General features: G+C 48.8%; 1 protein-coding gene across 1 annotated transcript in view; it reads right to left on the reverse strand.

Annotated features, from left to right (window-relative positions):
* LOC144132340 (uncharacterized) overlaps positions 1-16,877 on the reverse strand; it is a 243,571-nt gene that overhangs the window by 131,334 nt on the left and 95,360 nt on the right. Inside the window, exon 8 of the mRNA XM_077664664.1 lies at positions 16,660-16,746. Coding sequence (XP_077520790.1) covers positions 16,660-16,746 — 87 coding nt within the window. The remainder of the gene's footprint in view (positions 1-16,659; positions 16,747-16,877) is intronic.

Genomic DNA, 16,877 nt, shown 5'->3' on the forward strand with positions numbered 1-16,877 from the left:
CATGCTGAAACGAAGGCTTTGGCAACTGTTTCCGCAGTAATGTCCGGAATGGGCACTGCTTCGGGCCAACGGGTGAAGCGGTCGGATATTGTCAGACTGTACTAGAAGCCAAGAGAGGGATGAAGCGGTCCAAGCAAGTCATGATGCACGAAGTCAAAACGACAACCTGGTGGTAGGAAGGACTGGGGTGGTCTTTGTATGTCGGGTCACTTTGGCGGGCTGGCAAGCAAGGCACGAGCGCGCCCAGTGGCAAACGTTGGCGTTAATGTTTCGGCCAGACGTACTGCTGGGTAACCACATGCTGCGTGGTTCGGATGCTGGGATGGTAGATGTCGCGAATGAAAAATTGCACGGCGAAAGGCCTCCGGATTGAAAGGACGCGGTATAGCCGATGACATGCCGCACCAGAGCAATCCGGGCACAAACGGATGAGGCACGAGCTGCAGACGGATGGCACGTACGGGGCTGGTCATGCAGGGCTTGCAGCTCAGGGTCGTCTGGCTGCGCCCGGGCCAGATATTCCTAGTCCACAGTAGACGTAGGCACGCCGATGGAGGTAATGCGTGAAAGTGCATCGGCTTCCTCGTTGTGGGCGGCTTTGATATGCCGGATGTCTGTTGTGAGCTCCGATATGCAGCCGAGCTGACGAAGTTCACGGGCGACGCACTTAGAAGAGTTCGTACGGAACACATACACCAGAGGTTTATGTTCTGTTAGAATGTAAAATGCCTGGCCTTCCAGGAAGTGGAGGTACTCCTGGATAGTGGAGTTGATGGCGAGCAGCTCACGGCCAAATACGCTGCATCGGGTCTGGGCACGTGGGAGCTCCGGAGAGAAGAGACGCAGTAGGTGCCACTCGAAGTCGATTTCCTGCTGGAGAACAGCACCAATGGCCACGCTGAAATCGCTCACCATGATACGAGTGGGAGCGCAAGTCTTAATGTGGACGAGAACGATCGAATCGGCGAGGGCTTTATTTGCAGCCGTGGAAGCAGCAATCAGCCTGAGCGTCGGGAGACCCGGAAATCACGGAGGAGGAGGGCTTGGCTGTGCGAAGAAGGTCTCTCAGGGAGTGGAGTAGCTCTGCGCCGTTCGGGATAAAACGCCGCTACATATTCACTAGGCCCGGGAACTCACGGAGCTTGCGTAGGGTAGTGGGTGCGGGAAAGTCTTTAACAGCCTGGACGTGAGAATAAAATGGACGAATTCCCAGCGCCGAGATGTGGTGTCCCAGGAATTCGAGATCAGAAGAGCCGAAGACACACTACATGGCGTTGACGACCAAGCCAAATTCTTGGAGGCCTTGAAAGAGTTGCCGGACGTGGCGCACGTGATGTTGAGGAGTACAACTCGCCACGAGGATGTACTCGATGTAGGCAAATACAGCCGAGAGTCCTCGCGTCACTTCAGCAACGAATCTTTGGAAAGTTTGAGCTGCGCTGCGTAAGCGCAAAGCGCATGCGCAGTTAGTCAAACAGGCCGAAGGGTGTAGTGACGGCCGTCTTTGGATATCCGCAGGCTCAACAAAAATTTGATGGCACGCCTTGACAAAGTCCACTATACTAAAGGTCTTGCATCCGTGAAGATGTCAAGTGAAGCCTTGGATGTATGGAAGGGGATAGCTGTCGCGGACAGTGTGAGCGTTGAGAGCCCGGTAGTCGCCTCACAGACGCCACTCACACGGTTCTTTGTTGGGCACCAGATGGAGCGGTGAGGCCCAAATGCTGGACTAAGGGCGAATAATACCCAACTAGACCATGTTGTCGAATTCCGTTTAGCAACCGCCAGACGCTCGCCGAAGAGGCGGCGCGGACGAGTTGCGACGGGTGCATCACGAGTGACAAGGTAGTGGGTTATAGTTTTTTTGGGTGGCTGATGGAGATTACAAGGCCCCGTGACCTCTGGAAAGTCGGCGAGGACTTGTGCTTACAGGGTGGACGGGATCAGCGTGCGGGTGCCATTGGAAGCGACAGCTGATATAACGCCAGTGATGTAAAATGCGCGTCTTGCTGTCAATGAGACGATGGCGACGCGTGCTGACCTCCAGATCAAAATGCGTCAGCAAGTGGGGTCCGAGGATGGGTTGACGGACGTCGGCGACGATGAAGAGCGATCGAAACTTGCGCTACAAGGTCCAGAGAGAGGGTACGCAGGCCGTACGTGGAGATGGAGGTTGAGTTGGCCGCAAGGAGAGTACGTCCAGGTTACTTGGAAGTACGCTCAGCCTTGGAGTACGGCAGTACGCTGACGTCGGCAAGAGTGGGGACGAGGAAGCGCCGGCCGGAAATGGGGTTCATGATTGCATGTTTGCAGGAACTGCAGTACCAATATATTACTGCTGTGTTCCAGGCGATCCCCTCCATTCCGGTTATCTTTCTTTGTTTTGTCTAAGAAACACAATTGTGGTTATTCTTTTTTTAAGTGCTTTGCCTTGTAACCAGGGTGTGTTGTTAAACCATATGGTATTCCTGTAGAATTTTGTTGTATTTTTGTTTTTGTTTTTGCTGAACGTGATATTTTACGATATTCTTGCACAATTTTGTTGTGATGCCTTTCATGTCCACACTATGCTTTATGAATTCAGGGTGTTTTGGGCCTAGTCAGGTGACCTCTCGTGTCACCTTTAGCCCTCTCCACTGTTGCAAATGGGTTGCAAGCCCCAAGGGTAGCGTTGGCCTGGCGGCCTGGGGCAAAGCTGGAAACATCCGAAGGTCCCGGCAAAGGATGAGTCGACTGGCAACAGAACAACTTGTTTATTCTGGCATCGCAAAAGAGCAGCCGGTCAGGGCGACCACGTTACTCGAAGGACGAAATCGAAGTCTCTCGTTGGCGTCCGGGGCAGCTCGCTTTATACCCACGGAGTCGAGGGCAAGAGGGAACGGCTTGGGAAGAGTCATCCGATACGGCGACGCTTGAACATGTTCAGGCGTGACGGGCGCGTCCGCCAGGCCGGCGCCGGTCAGACCTCCTCGCCTCCCAGTTGAGGAGCTCCTCTCCCCGGCTGCCGCGCTTTGACAAGCGTGGGCAAAACATGCACACACACACACACACGCACGCACGACGACACGTGGCACTGAAACATGCCTGGACGCGCTTGGCGGGAGGCGTTGCGGCCGCGATGAACGAAGCCGCGGCATCCGTTGCATCCGCGCCGGCTATACCGCGCGTCGTAGGTAGGCGAGACGTAACAGACCGCCCCGCCGGGAGAAGGAGATCCCGATGGTCAGGGGACTGCATCCGCTGTCCAGAGGGATGTCGCTCGATGATGCTCGTAATCGAAACCGATCGTCCCTCGACGTTGCTTGAGCGCAGCGCACAGAGAAGGCCTCGTTCTCGGGTTCAGGATCACATAGGACACTGTAAAGTCACTTCGGGAGAGTTGCCATTTTTGTGCTCGTTCCCAGCAAGCGTTAGAACTACGCCGAAACGCAACCGCTCAGTCAGCAAGCACGAGACAACCCTCACTAAGCTCTGCCAGGCTCTTTCCCCTTTTATACTACTGCCTAGTTCCTTACAGTAGTCAAGCAGCACTCAGAACGCGTCCACAAATTGGAAAATTGCACTAGAAAGCACATAATCACTTAGAAACACTAAACAAAAGCAATATGTTAAAAGTCCTGCCTCAGGAAGAAAACATCAGTAACAAACAACTTTGAGGCGGATTCCCACGTTAGGGGCTTCGACTTAAGCCATCGGCGTTACCGTTGAGACTCCCCTTTTTGTAACGCACCTCAAAGGAATATTGTTGCAAAGCGAGGCTCCAGCGCAGGAGGCGGCCATTTTTGGGAGATATGGTCTGCAGCCATTGGAGAGGGCAGTGATCCGTCTCAATGATAAACCTCGAGCCGGCTAGGTAGCACGACAATTTCTGAACGGCCCACACGAGACACGCACACTCTTTCTCGGTGGCGCTGTACGCCTGCTCACGACAGGTCAGCTTACGACTAGCATACAGGACGGGGTGTTCCACTTCTCCATTGTCCCTTTGGCACAGTACAACGCCCATGCCTCGCTCACTAGCATCGCACTGAACAACGAACCCTTTTGTGTAGTCTGGCGATCGTAGCACAGGCTGGCTTGTTAGGGCGCTCTTTAGGGCGCTGAAAGCTCTTTCCTTGGTCTCGCTCCAGACGACTGTTTGGGGCTGTTTTTCTTAGAGCATCCGTCAGGGGAGCCGCGATATCGGAGTACCTGGGGATGTACCTCTGATAGTAGCCGGCGACACCCAAGAACGACCGAATATCGGTCTTCGTGCGCGGTTGCGGGAAGTCTCGCACAGCGGCCACCTTTATTTCAGAGGGGCGGCGACGACCCTGTCCAATCACGTGACCGAGGTAGACAACCTCGGCCTGTGCTAATTGGCACTTGGGAGCCTTGACTGTCAAGCCCGCTTCGCGCAGGCGGGTTAGCACTGCCCGCAAGTGTGCCATATGCTCAGACCAGGATGCGGAGAATATCGCTACGTCGTCTAAATACGGTAAAGCAAATTCTTCCTGTCCCCGCAACACTTTGTCCATGAGGCTTGAAAAGCAGTATGGCGCGTTCTTCAAACCAAAACTCAAAACTTTAGGACGGAATGTTCCCATTGGTGAAATGAACGCCGCATACCTACTAGCCTCTTCTGTAAGTGGAACCTGCCAATAACCCCTGACAAGATCTAGGGTGGAAATAAACTGAGCGCTACTAACTTTCTCAAGGCGCTCCTCGATGTTAGGGATCGGATAAATTTGATCCTTAGTGATGGAATTAAGCCTGCGGTAGTCGACGCAAGGACGAGGTTCCTTGCCCGGTACCTCAACTAAAATCAAAGGGGAGGTATAATCACTCTCACCCGCCTCAATAACACCGAGCTGTAGCATTTTCCTTACCTCAACCTCCATAATATCGCGCTGGCGGGGTGACACCCGGTACGCCTTGGATCGTACTGGCTCTGGGGAGGTAAGTTCTATATCATGCGTAAGGACAGAAGTCCTACCAGGCCTCTCAGAAAACTGACCTTGAAACTCTTGTAAAAGTTGGTGTAGTTCGGTTTTCTGCTCAGCCGACAGCGGTGCTTTAATGATTAAGTCACTAATGACCTGATCAGTGTCTTCCCTGTTCGTCACTGAGCTTAGTCCCGGAAGCTCGACCGGAAGCTCTTCTAGCTTTCCCGTGTCGTGCATTTCATCTCTAGTACCTGGTGCCTTCAACGCTACAGGCTCAATTTTATTCAGTTCGGACGTGCTCTGAATATCAGCTTGCTGCGCCTCCGACCCTTTCTCATTGTTCGACAATGTCGGCCCCGCAACTACCGCCTTTGCAGCGAGCTCCCGAAGTCTCGATCCGGTTAAGGCCTGAACGCTAGCCTCACCAAACAAAAGCCCCTTCTCGCGCAGGAGGTGATCGGACCTGTTCGAAAATAGGTACGGGTACTGGGGGGGCAGCCTAAATGACACTACGGCCTCAGTCTCAAGTGCTCCGAAAGGTCCTTCAATAAGCACTTTTGCTACGGGCAGACACACGCTATGAGCTTCCACGGCTTGCTTGATCCATGCGCACTCGCCCGTGAACATATCGGGTTCTACGTAAGAGGGGTGAACTACATCCATTGTAGCTGCCGAATCACGAAGCACTCGGCACTCTTTCCCGTTCACGAGGAAGTCTCGCATGTAAGGCTCGAGAAGCTTCATGTTCTCGTCAGTGCTACATAATGACAAACACACGACTTCTCTTTTTGTTTCTGGACACTGCGCCGAAAAGTGACCCGGCTTCTGGCACGTATAACACACGCGCGCTTGCCTCGCCTCGAACCGCTTTCTGCGTTCGGCTTCGGCTGCCGCCGTCTCCTTACGTTCGGTCGGACTGCTTTCACTCGCATCCGCACTACGCGTGTCCCCCCTTGCTCTCATGGGTGTGAACTTCGGCCTCTCAGACTTGGAGCCAAATTCACCCTTTTGACCGTCCTTAGCTCCGCGAGCCCGACGCGTCACAAACTCCTCGGCTAGCTCGGCGGCTTTAGCCACTGTACTAACGTCTGGCCTATCCAAGACCCAGTACCGCACGTTCTCAGGTAACCGACTATAAAACTGTTCCAGCCCGAAACACTGCAGAATTTTCTCGTGGTCACCAAACGCTTTCTCTTCTTTGAGCCACTCCTGCATGTTTGACATAAGCCTGTAGGCAAACTCTGTATATGACTCATTTCTGCCTTTTTCATTTTCCCGAAACTTCCGACGGAACGCCTCCGCTGACAGCCTGTACTTTTTTAGCAGACTCGATTTCACTTGGTCGAAATCCTCTGCCTCCTCTCTCTTCAAGCGAGCGACTACGTCGGCCGCCTCGGCGGGTAACAAAGTGAGCAAGCGCTGTGGCCACTTTTCCCGAGAGAACCCCTGCTTCTCGCACGTTCGCTCAAAGTTAACCAGGAACAAACCAATGTCCTCTCCAAGCTTAAACGGCCGCATCAGGTCAGTCATTTTGAACGATACCCGTTCTCCTGCACCGTGTGCCTGACTTCCATTACGAGCGCGTTCCATCTCTACCTCGAGACGCTTCATTTCCAAAGCGTGTTGACGGTCGCGCTCTTCTTTCTCTTTCTCTTTTTGTTCTTTACGTTCTCGCTCCTCTTTCTCTTTTTGTTCTTTACGTTCGCGCTCCTCTTTCTCTTTTTGTTCCCTCTCCTCAATGGTCTCAAGGCATTCCGACAGCTCGTCATCCTCAGCCTCCAACTCAAGAATCGCCCTTAGCAGTTCTGGTTTTCTGAGTTTGTCTGAGACATCAAGACCCAACTCTCTTGCAAGCTCCAGCAATTTCGGTTTGCGCAACGACTTCAAATCCATGGCTGCTCCGAATGCTGCTTTCTCTACTGCCTACTATTGTCTTGCCGCAAACTAACCCGGCAGCAACGACAACACAATTACCAGCTCTGTTTCTGACACTAACAAAAGCCTGGCAAAACTCAGAAGAAGAAAGTCCCGCACTCACCAAACCTCGCAGCCAAGAATTCAGCGCAGTCGTTCCGCTGCAGGCAACCAGTCATCACACAGGGCTCGTTGCACTGCTCCCGGATGGTCGTTGTGCTGCTCAGCATACAGTTGAACGCATATCTTCGCTGCTGGCCTCCGTTGTCGGGATCCCACCGCTGGCAACCAGTTGTTGCAAATGGGTTGCAAGCCCCAAGGGTAGCGTTGGCCTGGCGGCCTGGGGCAAAGCTGGAAACATCCGAAGGTCCCGGCAAAGGATGAGTCGACTGGCAACAGAACAACTTGTTTATTCTGGCATCGCAAAAGAGCAGCCGGTCAGGGCGACCACGTTACTCGAAGGACGAAATCGAAGTCTCTCGTTGGCGTCCGGGGCAGCTCGCTTTATACCCACGGAGTCGAGGGCAAGAGGGAACGGCTTGGGAAGAGTCATCCGATACGGCGACGCTTGAACATGTTCAGGCGTGACGGGCGCGTCCGCCAGGCCGGCGCCGGTCAGACCTCCTCGCCTCCCAGTTGAGGAGCTCCTCTCCCCGGCTGCCGCGCTTTGACAAGCGTGGGCAAAACATGCACACACACACACACGCACGCACGACGACACGTGGCACTGAAACATGCCTGGACGCGCTTGGCGGGAGGCGTTTCGGCCGCGATGAACGAAGCCGCGGCGTCCGTTGCATCCGCGCCGGCTATACCGCGCGTCGTAGGTAGGCGAGACGTAACACCACCCAGACAAATTGTATTTTGTCTGAATTTTAATAAATTTCAAATTTCAGATGACTACGAAAAGGTGGCCAGGGTGAAGGCCAAGGTCACATGCCACCGTCAGTGATCTCGCAGCGCGTTTCCCGACCAGTTGCATGGTGCAGTGCAGTGGCGAGCGCGGTGCTGGAAAGCTTTGTGATACCAGCAAATACGCTGGCTGCGAGGACTGGATGAGCGCGGACCACTCGGCGAATGCAAACGGCGGCGCGGACTTGAGGAGAAGCCATGCAGGTCATGACAGGATGTCTAAAGGGCATCGAGTGAAGCGGCGAGCCGGTCGATCCGGGTCTCTAACCGTGAAATAACGGAGCACTCTGGTGGAGAAGCGAAGGCGGTGACGGAAGGAGAAGTCGCATCGTGAACTCAATCAGCTAGCTGGTCGAGGCGGTCAAGGGTCAAGTCCCCCGCGGCAGCCAAGACGAGGCAGGTGGACTGTGGCAAGCGCTGCAGGAAGAGCTCCCTCAACAGTGTGTCGTTCGTGTCGGCGTTGCTTTCACCCAGGAGATGCTGCATGGGAGCGAGCAGCTGGGAGGAGTGGCGGTCTGGAAGCTCTTCGCAGGTGAGCAGCTGCTGGACGCGCGCGCTCTCGGACGCCGCGGTGTGTTCCAGAATGCAATGCTTAAAGCCGCTGGAACGGGGCATCACTTAAGTGTCCAACGATGACGTCCGCCACCTTTTGAGCCACCTCAGGAGCAAGGTTGGAATGTAATCGAGCAAACCCAGATGCCTCCTAGGTTACCTGGTGCAGATGTAAGGTGGCTTCCACCTGGGCAAACCAGATCTGCGGATGCTTGGGCCATAATGTCGGATGGCGGAGCTATATTGCTGCGACGTCCCGTGGGCGCAATGTTGCGTCTGGCGGAAGGTCGCCTGAGGGCGCGAGGTTGCCGGGATCGGTCGTCTCTTAAGCCGGAGTCACCATTGTAGGAAACTTGCGTGTTTGCAGCGGAGCGCTAGAGAAAGAGTACAAGCGTAGAAAGCTTTTAGCACCGAGCATCCCGTGCCGTGCGTGCGCGCCAAACATTCGCCGTTCATCTTTATTTTCTTTATTTGTTTTCAGTTTTTCAAGTGTTACAAAAGTCCAGTTTCTTTGTTCCTCCGTGTTTCACCGATCGTCCATCGTCTGGCTAGTGGCTACGAGTCCAACGCCAAATAAACCAGCACCTCGAAGGACGTGTGGTGCGAAGAAGGAAGAAGTTTTAACACCTTTACTGCTGCGAAAAGAGCCGGGGCGAAAAAAATGCTTACATCCTCAAAATACATACTTCCGAGGAGGTAATATCAACTTCGTCTCTCATCTGAATACGCCCCTACTGACCCAAGAGACGCGGGTTCGATCCCGGCCGCGGCGGTCGAATTTCGATTCAGACGAAATTCTAGAGGCCCATGTACTGTGCGATGTCAGTGCATGTTAAAGAACCTCAACTCGTCGAAACTTCCGGAGCCCTTCACGACGGCTTCTCTGATAGCCTGAGTCGCTTTGGGGCATTAAACACACATAAACCATAAAACTATGTTAATGCGCCCATGTTAGAGGGCACGGCATCTGGCCTGCGGACAGCATGGCTCACCCGCTGCTGCTGTTTGTGCAGGTTCTGCGGTGGATTTTGCATGCGACGCCCACCCCGGTATCAACGACCAACAACACCGTGATACAACCCCTGATGCTTTGCGCGGGCCACGTCACAAGCAACAACACAATCAAGGGATATCGACCACGAGATGTGACGTCACCAGCAGCCGATCTACTTAAGGAACGACGCGACACCGACCAGATCAGAGGGCACGGTATCTGGCCTGCGGACAGCATGGCTCACCCGCTGCTGCTGTTTGTGCAGGTTGGTTCCCCATCCACAGACTGCTGTTACCGTAGTGACAATAGATTTTTAGTCGTCCTGCCGTGCCCTGGTAGGCTTCATTGCATTGTTATTGACTGTTGGTCCGTGCTGATGCTGCTGATGTCGGGAGACATAGAAGAAAACCCCGGACCTAAGACAGCTGAGCTGTTACAGACGATTATAGATAATCAAGCCGCGTCTGACTGCCGGTTGACTAATATCAGCAAGGATATTGGTCAGCTGAATGAAAAGACTGATAGACTGACTGATTCTCTGGCAGTGATACAAGAATTGAACAAAAGAATTGAATATCTTGAGGTAACAGTTCAGCAACAGGCCAGAAAACTGATTGAGTATGAAAACTATGGTCGTCGTAACAATCTGCTGGTTTTTGGTGTTTCTCAAAAAATCGGCGATTCAGAGACGGAGTTAAAGGCAGCTGTCATAGATAAAATTTTTTATGCTACGCTGGGAGTTGAGGTAAAAACCGTCGAAAAAATCCATCGCATAGGGAAAAAGAACAAAGAACGGCCTAGGCCAATTATTATGAAATTTTATGACAGCAGAGAAAAACAACAAGTGCTGAAGAACTGCAGCAAACTGAAAGGACAATCGGTTAGTGTGAGCAATGACTATGCGAAGGAAACGGTAGCGGTGCGAAGGAAGTTGTGGGAAAGTGCCTCTGCTGAAAGGGCGCAGGGCGAGAAGGTCTTTTTGATCGAGGACAAGCTCAAAATAAATGACAAGTTATACACATGGGACAACGAGAAGAACGCACGCTCGCTCCTGAACTCCCGAGATAAGTTCAAGCACCGCACTCGAAAAGCAGGCAACTCGCATGATGGCTCTGACACCTCGGATAATTCCGGCGAATCAACACCTAAACTCACCCCGTCATAGCTACGAATCTTATCATTGAATGCTCGTAGCCTTTTTAACAAAGGAACCGAGTTAGAATATGAATTACTGACATAAAGTCCACACGTACTCGTCGTAACCGAAACATGGCTAAACAACGGTGTGCCTAGTCACTGTATAGTGCCCCCAAACTACCAGATGTTCAGATGGGACAGGGATACTCGTGGTGGGGGTGTTGCAATCATTGTCAAAAGATCTATGATGCAGTAATGGTCGAGAGCACTTTGCCTGAAACAGTTTGGTGCAAAATTACTTATGCGAGTGTTGCTTACCTTGTTGGCGCAGTGTATAGGCCGCCTGCCACTTCACCAGTTTTTGGATGACCTTAATATGTTCTTATGCACTCACTTGAACCGTACCACCAAACTAATAATGACCGGAGATTTTAATTTGCCTAGCATTAACTGGGACAGGCTCCTACCTGGAAACGTTGAAATTTCTAGTTCCGAAGCACTGCTGCAGATAATGTTTTCGCACAATCCTAAACAAATCGTGGAAGAAGACACGAGGGTAACACTCGAATCCCGGTCACTATTGGACTTGGTGTTTCTTTCGGACAGAGTGGGTGACTGTACTGTGTCTGTTAAAGACGGGATATCGGACCACAGAATGGTTTCTGTGCACATTCCAATCAGAACAAACACTCGTGGCCAACCCTTCGTATCTGTACAATTTAAGGCTTATAGGCAGGCAGACGACACATCCATTCAAGATTTTTTAGAAATGTCATATAATGAATTCGAACTTGCCTGCGATTGTGAACCAGTTGAAAACCTATGGCTACGTTTCAAGAATATCATAAAACATTGCGTTGACAGATTCATTCCAACTCGAGAAAAGAAAATAAAACCCCGTAACCCTTGGATTAATCGACCTATTATACACATCAAGCGCAAGATAAAGAGGCTGCGCAGGAGAAAAGTGAGCTCAGCTGAGGTATCGAAATTGCGAAGGAGTTTAAAAACGGCTCTGATGGAATCAAAAGAGCAATTTTTTAATAAAAAATTAAGTAGCTTCGTTAAAACGGCACCTCGGAAGTTTTGGCTTTACCTTAGTGGCAATAAAGAGGAAACCAATAGAATTCAAATTAGTGAGAACATAGTAACAGAAAAAAACAAAAATAGCAGATCATTTCAATAACTTTTTCCAGTCTGTTTTTTCTAAACCAAGCAATGATGACTGTGACGCGTACCCGCCTTCCTCCCTTTCATGTTCGATGGAAGACCTGGTCGTGACCCAGGCCGGCGTGTTTAATCAATTGTTACTTTTGGATTCTAAAAAGGCTAGCGGGCCGGATGGGATTCCAACCCAGTTTTTAAAGCGATACGCTGAGTGGATATCATTTTTCTTGACGATAATCTTTACAAAGTCCCTACACACTAACTCGTTGCCACAAGATTGGCGGTGCGCAGTCGTAACACCTGTTTTTAAAAACGGCGACCGACTACTCGCAAATAATTATCGCCCAATTTCCCTGACAAGTATCAGCTGTAAACTATTGGAACATATCATAAGTAAACATATACTAACTTTCCTCGAGGATAACGCGTTCTTTTATCAGCATCAGCATGGGTTCCGAAGAGGGCTATCTACCATAACACAGCTCATAGAAACGATACATGATTTTAGTTCAGCCATAGATGCCCAAGAACAAATAGATGTCATTTGCGTAGATTTTGCAAAAGCATTTGACAAGGTTCCACACAGTAAATTACTTTTCAAGTTACACAAAGCAGGAATTAGCGAAACCATTCTTAAGTGGATTAAAGCCTATTTGAATAATCGCAGGCAGGTTGTGCATGTGGATGATTGTTTTCCTTCTACATTAGAAGTATTTTCTGGCGTTCCTCAAGGGTCGATTTTAGCTCCATTACTGTTCCTAATTTATATTAATGATATTAACGAGGTTACCGAGTCTCCCGTAGAATTGAAGCTTTTTGCAGACGACTGTTTAATTTATTCTAGAATAACACAAGCTGCCGACCAATTTAGAATAAACCGTGTCCTTAATTCCTTGTATCTTTGGTGCGAAAAATGGGGCATGGAAATTAATTACACAAAATCAACTTTTACGCATATAACTAATAAGAAGACTTTGCAGTTATTTTCTTATAATGTTGGAAAAAATAATCTAAAAAATGTTGATACCTTCAAGTATTTATGCGTCACAATTGCACATAATCTGCAGTGGCATAAACATATTAATAATGTGTGCTCGACAGCTTCCCAAAAACTTTACTTTCTGAGGAAGAAATTGGAAGATGCAACAAAAGATGTCAAACTGATAGCTTACAAAACATTCATCCGCCCATCCTTGGAGTACGCTTGTGTCGTCTGGAGCCCGCACCAAAAAGTTCTAAAAGATAAACTGGCACGAATCCAAAGAATGGCTGCTCGGTTTATATCGTCAAGATACAGAAGAAGGGACTCAGTGACGGAAATGCTGAACTCATGTGGGCTCGAGTCACTGGAAAATCTATGGAAAAAATCAAGACTAAAACTTTTCTTTCAAATAATTCAAGGGCACTTCAAGATAAAATCAGATAGATATGTTCAGCCTCCGGGAAGACGGAGCGTGAGAACAAGCCACACTCGATCGATCAAGCCTTACGACTCACGTATTGATGTTTTTCGTTACTCTTTTTTTCCTGATGTCATCGAAATTTGGAATGCTTTGCCTGTTGAAGTTGTCGAACAATCGGAAGTGCACAAGTTCGAACGTTCTATCGATATTTTGTGTCGGGGGCACCCAACTTGATGTTATGAGACATGAATTTTTTCTGTTGTACATTGCATTGTATTCCCTCCCTGTAACGACCCTCAAGCGAGGGTCAACAGTATCAATAAATAAATAATAATCCACACCTGCTGGGATAAAGAACGTGGTCATTTGGTTCCGCTAGTACAGTGTCAGTATTCGAACATACACCTGTTTGTAAGAATTCTTGCACCCGGCCCAAGCAGACATTTCGCCACAGATACGACCACAGGATAACGAAAAGCGGCCTGACACAGAAAAACACTTTTATCTGCATCCCGTTGTCTTTTCGTGGAGCGCTGTGTCCCCTTCTGTTCGTTCTATATCTGTCTATGTGTGTTGTGTGTTAGGGGATCTTATTCCACCTTGGACAGTTAAACGCATTTTGAAATGGAATACAGGTCTCAAAAATGCCAAGAACTAACCTCGAGATACTGAAAACCAATGTGCATAAAAGGTCAAGGATGACAACAACCACGCGTTTCAGTACTTCTCCAGGCGCAATGTATATTTATCAGTGTTAACCTCTGACTATCTACTAACGTGTGTCGCGGTCCTTGCAAATGAAGAAAAAAGAAAGCTGCGGAAGCTTCAGTAGAATTTGACTATTATGCTGGCAAAGTACCTCGGCTGAGAAAGGCTGGTCCGAGACAGGGTAATATTTCTTTCACGGATATTTTTATGCGCCGCATTCTAAAACATTTAGGTTTTTCGTAGTGTATGTAGGTAGATGAACATGTTCATCATATTAAAGAGGCAGTTTCATATTAACTTGAAGGGGGTCGAAAATTATTGTTAAGCCCTGTCCTGTACCTTTCTTCCTGTTTCATTGTCATTTGCGATGCCGCAAACAGCAGCTGCCTCAAGCGCCGGGCTCTCATGTGCTGTGCTCGGCGCCGAAGTGAGCTTGGGTGGCCGCGTAGGTATTTTGAAAACAGACATCGCTTCAACAAGTCTGTTCAACTCATAGCAAAAGGTCGACCGCGCTTGTTGCTTCTCGCCTATCGCACTCAGCTGACCCAGCAGCTCTTAGCCCATGCGACAGCTGCTCAGATGATCGTATTGCTCCGCTAATTGGCGGTGCGCTGAAGCCGGGCTACCTCTAGGTGTCAGTGCACGACAAAACAACATTTATCCGACATGCACTAAGGCCATGAAGAGCTAGAGAATGCTCAACTTTGGAGCAGTACAAAACTTATAAGAGACTAATGGATTATCAGTGCAGAAAAGATGCTAGAGATTGGGAAGAAGAAAATTACTATTTAATCGCAACAAATTTAGGAGACTAGAATTAATTGTTGGACAACAATTACCACCCCGGTACAAATGGGATGCTACATATTGTCCTTCAAGCTACCAAAAGCTTCCCTATATTGTAGGAAAAAGAGGGGCGCTTTCGCAGGTAGGTAGCCTTTATCGTGAATGTTCGGTTCAAATGCGAACCAAAACTCCTTGTTTGAGCGGTACTAAGAGTGCCGCAGCTGTTCTGCTCGCTGCCATCTGCTTATACGATGCTCGATAATTGCAAGAATCAGACTGCCTGGGACTTAAAGAAACCAAATGGTTCTATGAAGGGGCAGTCCAGAGTAGACCATGTTCCCATCAACACTGCCATTACAGAGAAATAAAGGTAATATAATCAACCTTTGTACCGGATGTTTCGTGGCAGCGAACAGAGCGGTGGGGCACACCGGCTTCACGGAAAACAATGGATTAGCGCACGTGCTGACTTCAACTTACTTTCAGTGCGGCAAAATCAGGACTTATTTATCGCGGAACATAGAAAAACAATTCCAAATTCGGTACGGTAATACCTAAACATCAAGACTTGATATTTCCGCTAGCTAAAGGCAAACTTAAAATTATGATGGCGTGCTCTAAGAAGATACGAGCATTGACGTATTCCAGGCAGTCGTCTCCAGAAGGAGTGCATGCCCTTCAATTCGCGTGATTTAAGAACAGTTGATCAGCCACTTCAGCGCGAAATCTTCAATTGCAAAGTTGTACAGTGGTTAAAAAACCAATATTTCCTTCTTTCGTTCGTGTTTTCTATCCTTTATATTTTTTTTCTTTTTTATATCTTACAAGCCTAAAATAACGACGGACATATTTAAACATTATTGCGCGACTAGGCACTCTCGCGTCGCGATGTCAGGCCCCTCAAACGCTGCCTGTTTGAGAGAAAATGGTTGCGCAGAGTAGCGTGCAATAATCAGGCCATCGCTCAAAAGAAAGGCACCGAGCATAGCGTGGAAAGTTCATTTTGTTAAAGCTTTGATAGTGCTGGGTGCGCCAGTGCATACTTGACTGGAAAATATTATCTGTGCGATGCCAGAAAATGGCAACGGAGCGGTGGCGCTGCTGCTGCAACATGATGATTATCATCAGTTAATAAGTTTTCAACGAACGCTAATTTTTGTTTAGTGGCAGTCCGTTTAAAGCTGCTAACATAGAGACGGAAGAGTGCATGGTTACGTTATAATTTCTTGAACGCCACGAACCACTTCCACTCCCCGAAAAAGAGACCGCGATATATTTTACCTGAAAATAATCAACAAAATCGCCCTTCTTCCAGTTGCTCTATAACTTTTACATTGAAACTTATTAGGTGAAGTTCAGGATAAAGAGTCAGCTAGCAAATCTTTAATGCGGACCTGCATAAAAAGCCTGCCTTCAGCATATACCGTGCATATCGCCTTTATATAAAATATTAAATTATTCGATTAAGTCAAAACAACCAAAGTCATGGAGGGATAGGAAATATGTACATGGTGTCCCAACTTGGTTCAAAATCTTTTTGAGTGAACGCAACCTTTAGCTAGTTAGAGTAGCTTGGAGTTGCCATTTCCTTAAATGCTCATCCACACTTTTCGATGGTCTCCGGACTTTGGATTGGCGTACTAATACTTTTGCAAGAGCGAAATATGTGTTTGTAAATTATATAATGTTTGGTAGATAAGCTACTATAGAATGCGCCTTTATGTGCTTGGTATAAGAGCATATTTCTTCACTAAAAAATGCTTTCTAATATAGCATAAACGTCCCCGGGCCAAGATGGCTGAACATTAAGAACATGAAAGAACTAAAAAATTTTAAAAAACAACACCACGCGCTCAACGGCAGCTAGAGAGTCCATATATATTTCTCAACCATTTAATTATTTTAATTGGCAATCAATGTTTGCACTTGCAGCAGTGTGCTTAGGAGACAGGGTCCACATTTTTGTAATCACTTTTTGGTGTCCCAGACTTTGTTGGCGAACATAATTGACAATCTGTTACTCCCACCTCCTTAAAAATCACATATAAAGATATCAGGTAGTTCGGCGCTTTCTACCGGCCATTTCTTGCTAAAGTTGAACCGAGATCACCCCACTATGGTGGTGCCATCTCTGTGTTATCAACAGAAACTACAGTCATACCTCAAACGAGGACAAACGGCTGGCGACGCTCGAGTATCCTTGAGAGCTGGAATCCTCATCTTCACTTCTGCCTCTCTTCAAGGCCGTCTGCATTGGGAGAAAGTGCCAAGGAACTGGAATTATTTTCCATAGGCACCTATATTTGGCATTCGCTGTCCAACAGAGACAAAAAATTCAGAGCACGGAGGTCAAAACTTCACACGAGAAACTGCAATATA

This window comes from Amblyomma americanum, chromosome 5 (assembly GCF_052857255.1).
Source record: "Amblyomma americanum isolate KBUSLIRL-KWMA chromosome 5, ASM5285725v1, whole genome shotgun sequence".
Classification (NCBI taxonomy): Eukaryota; Metazoa; Arthropoda; class Arachnida; order Ixodida; family Ixodidae; genus Amblyomma; species Amblyomma americanum.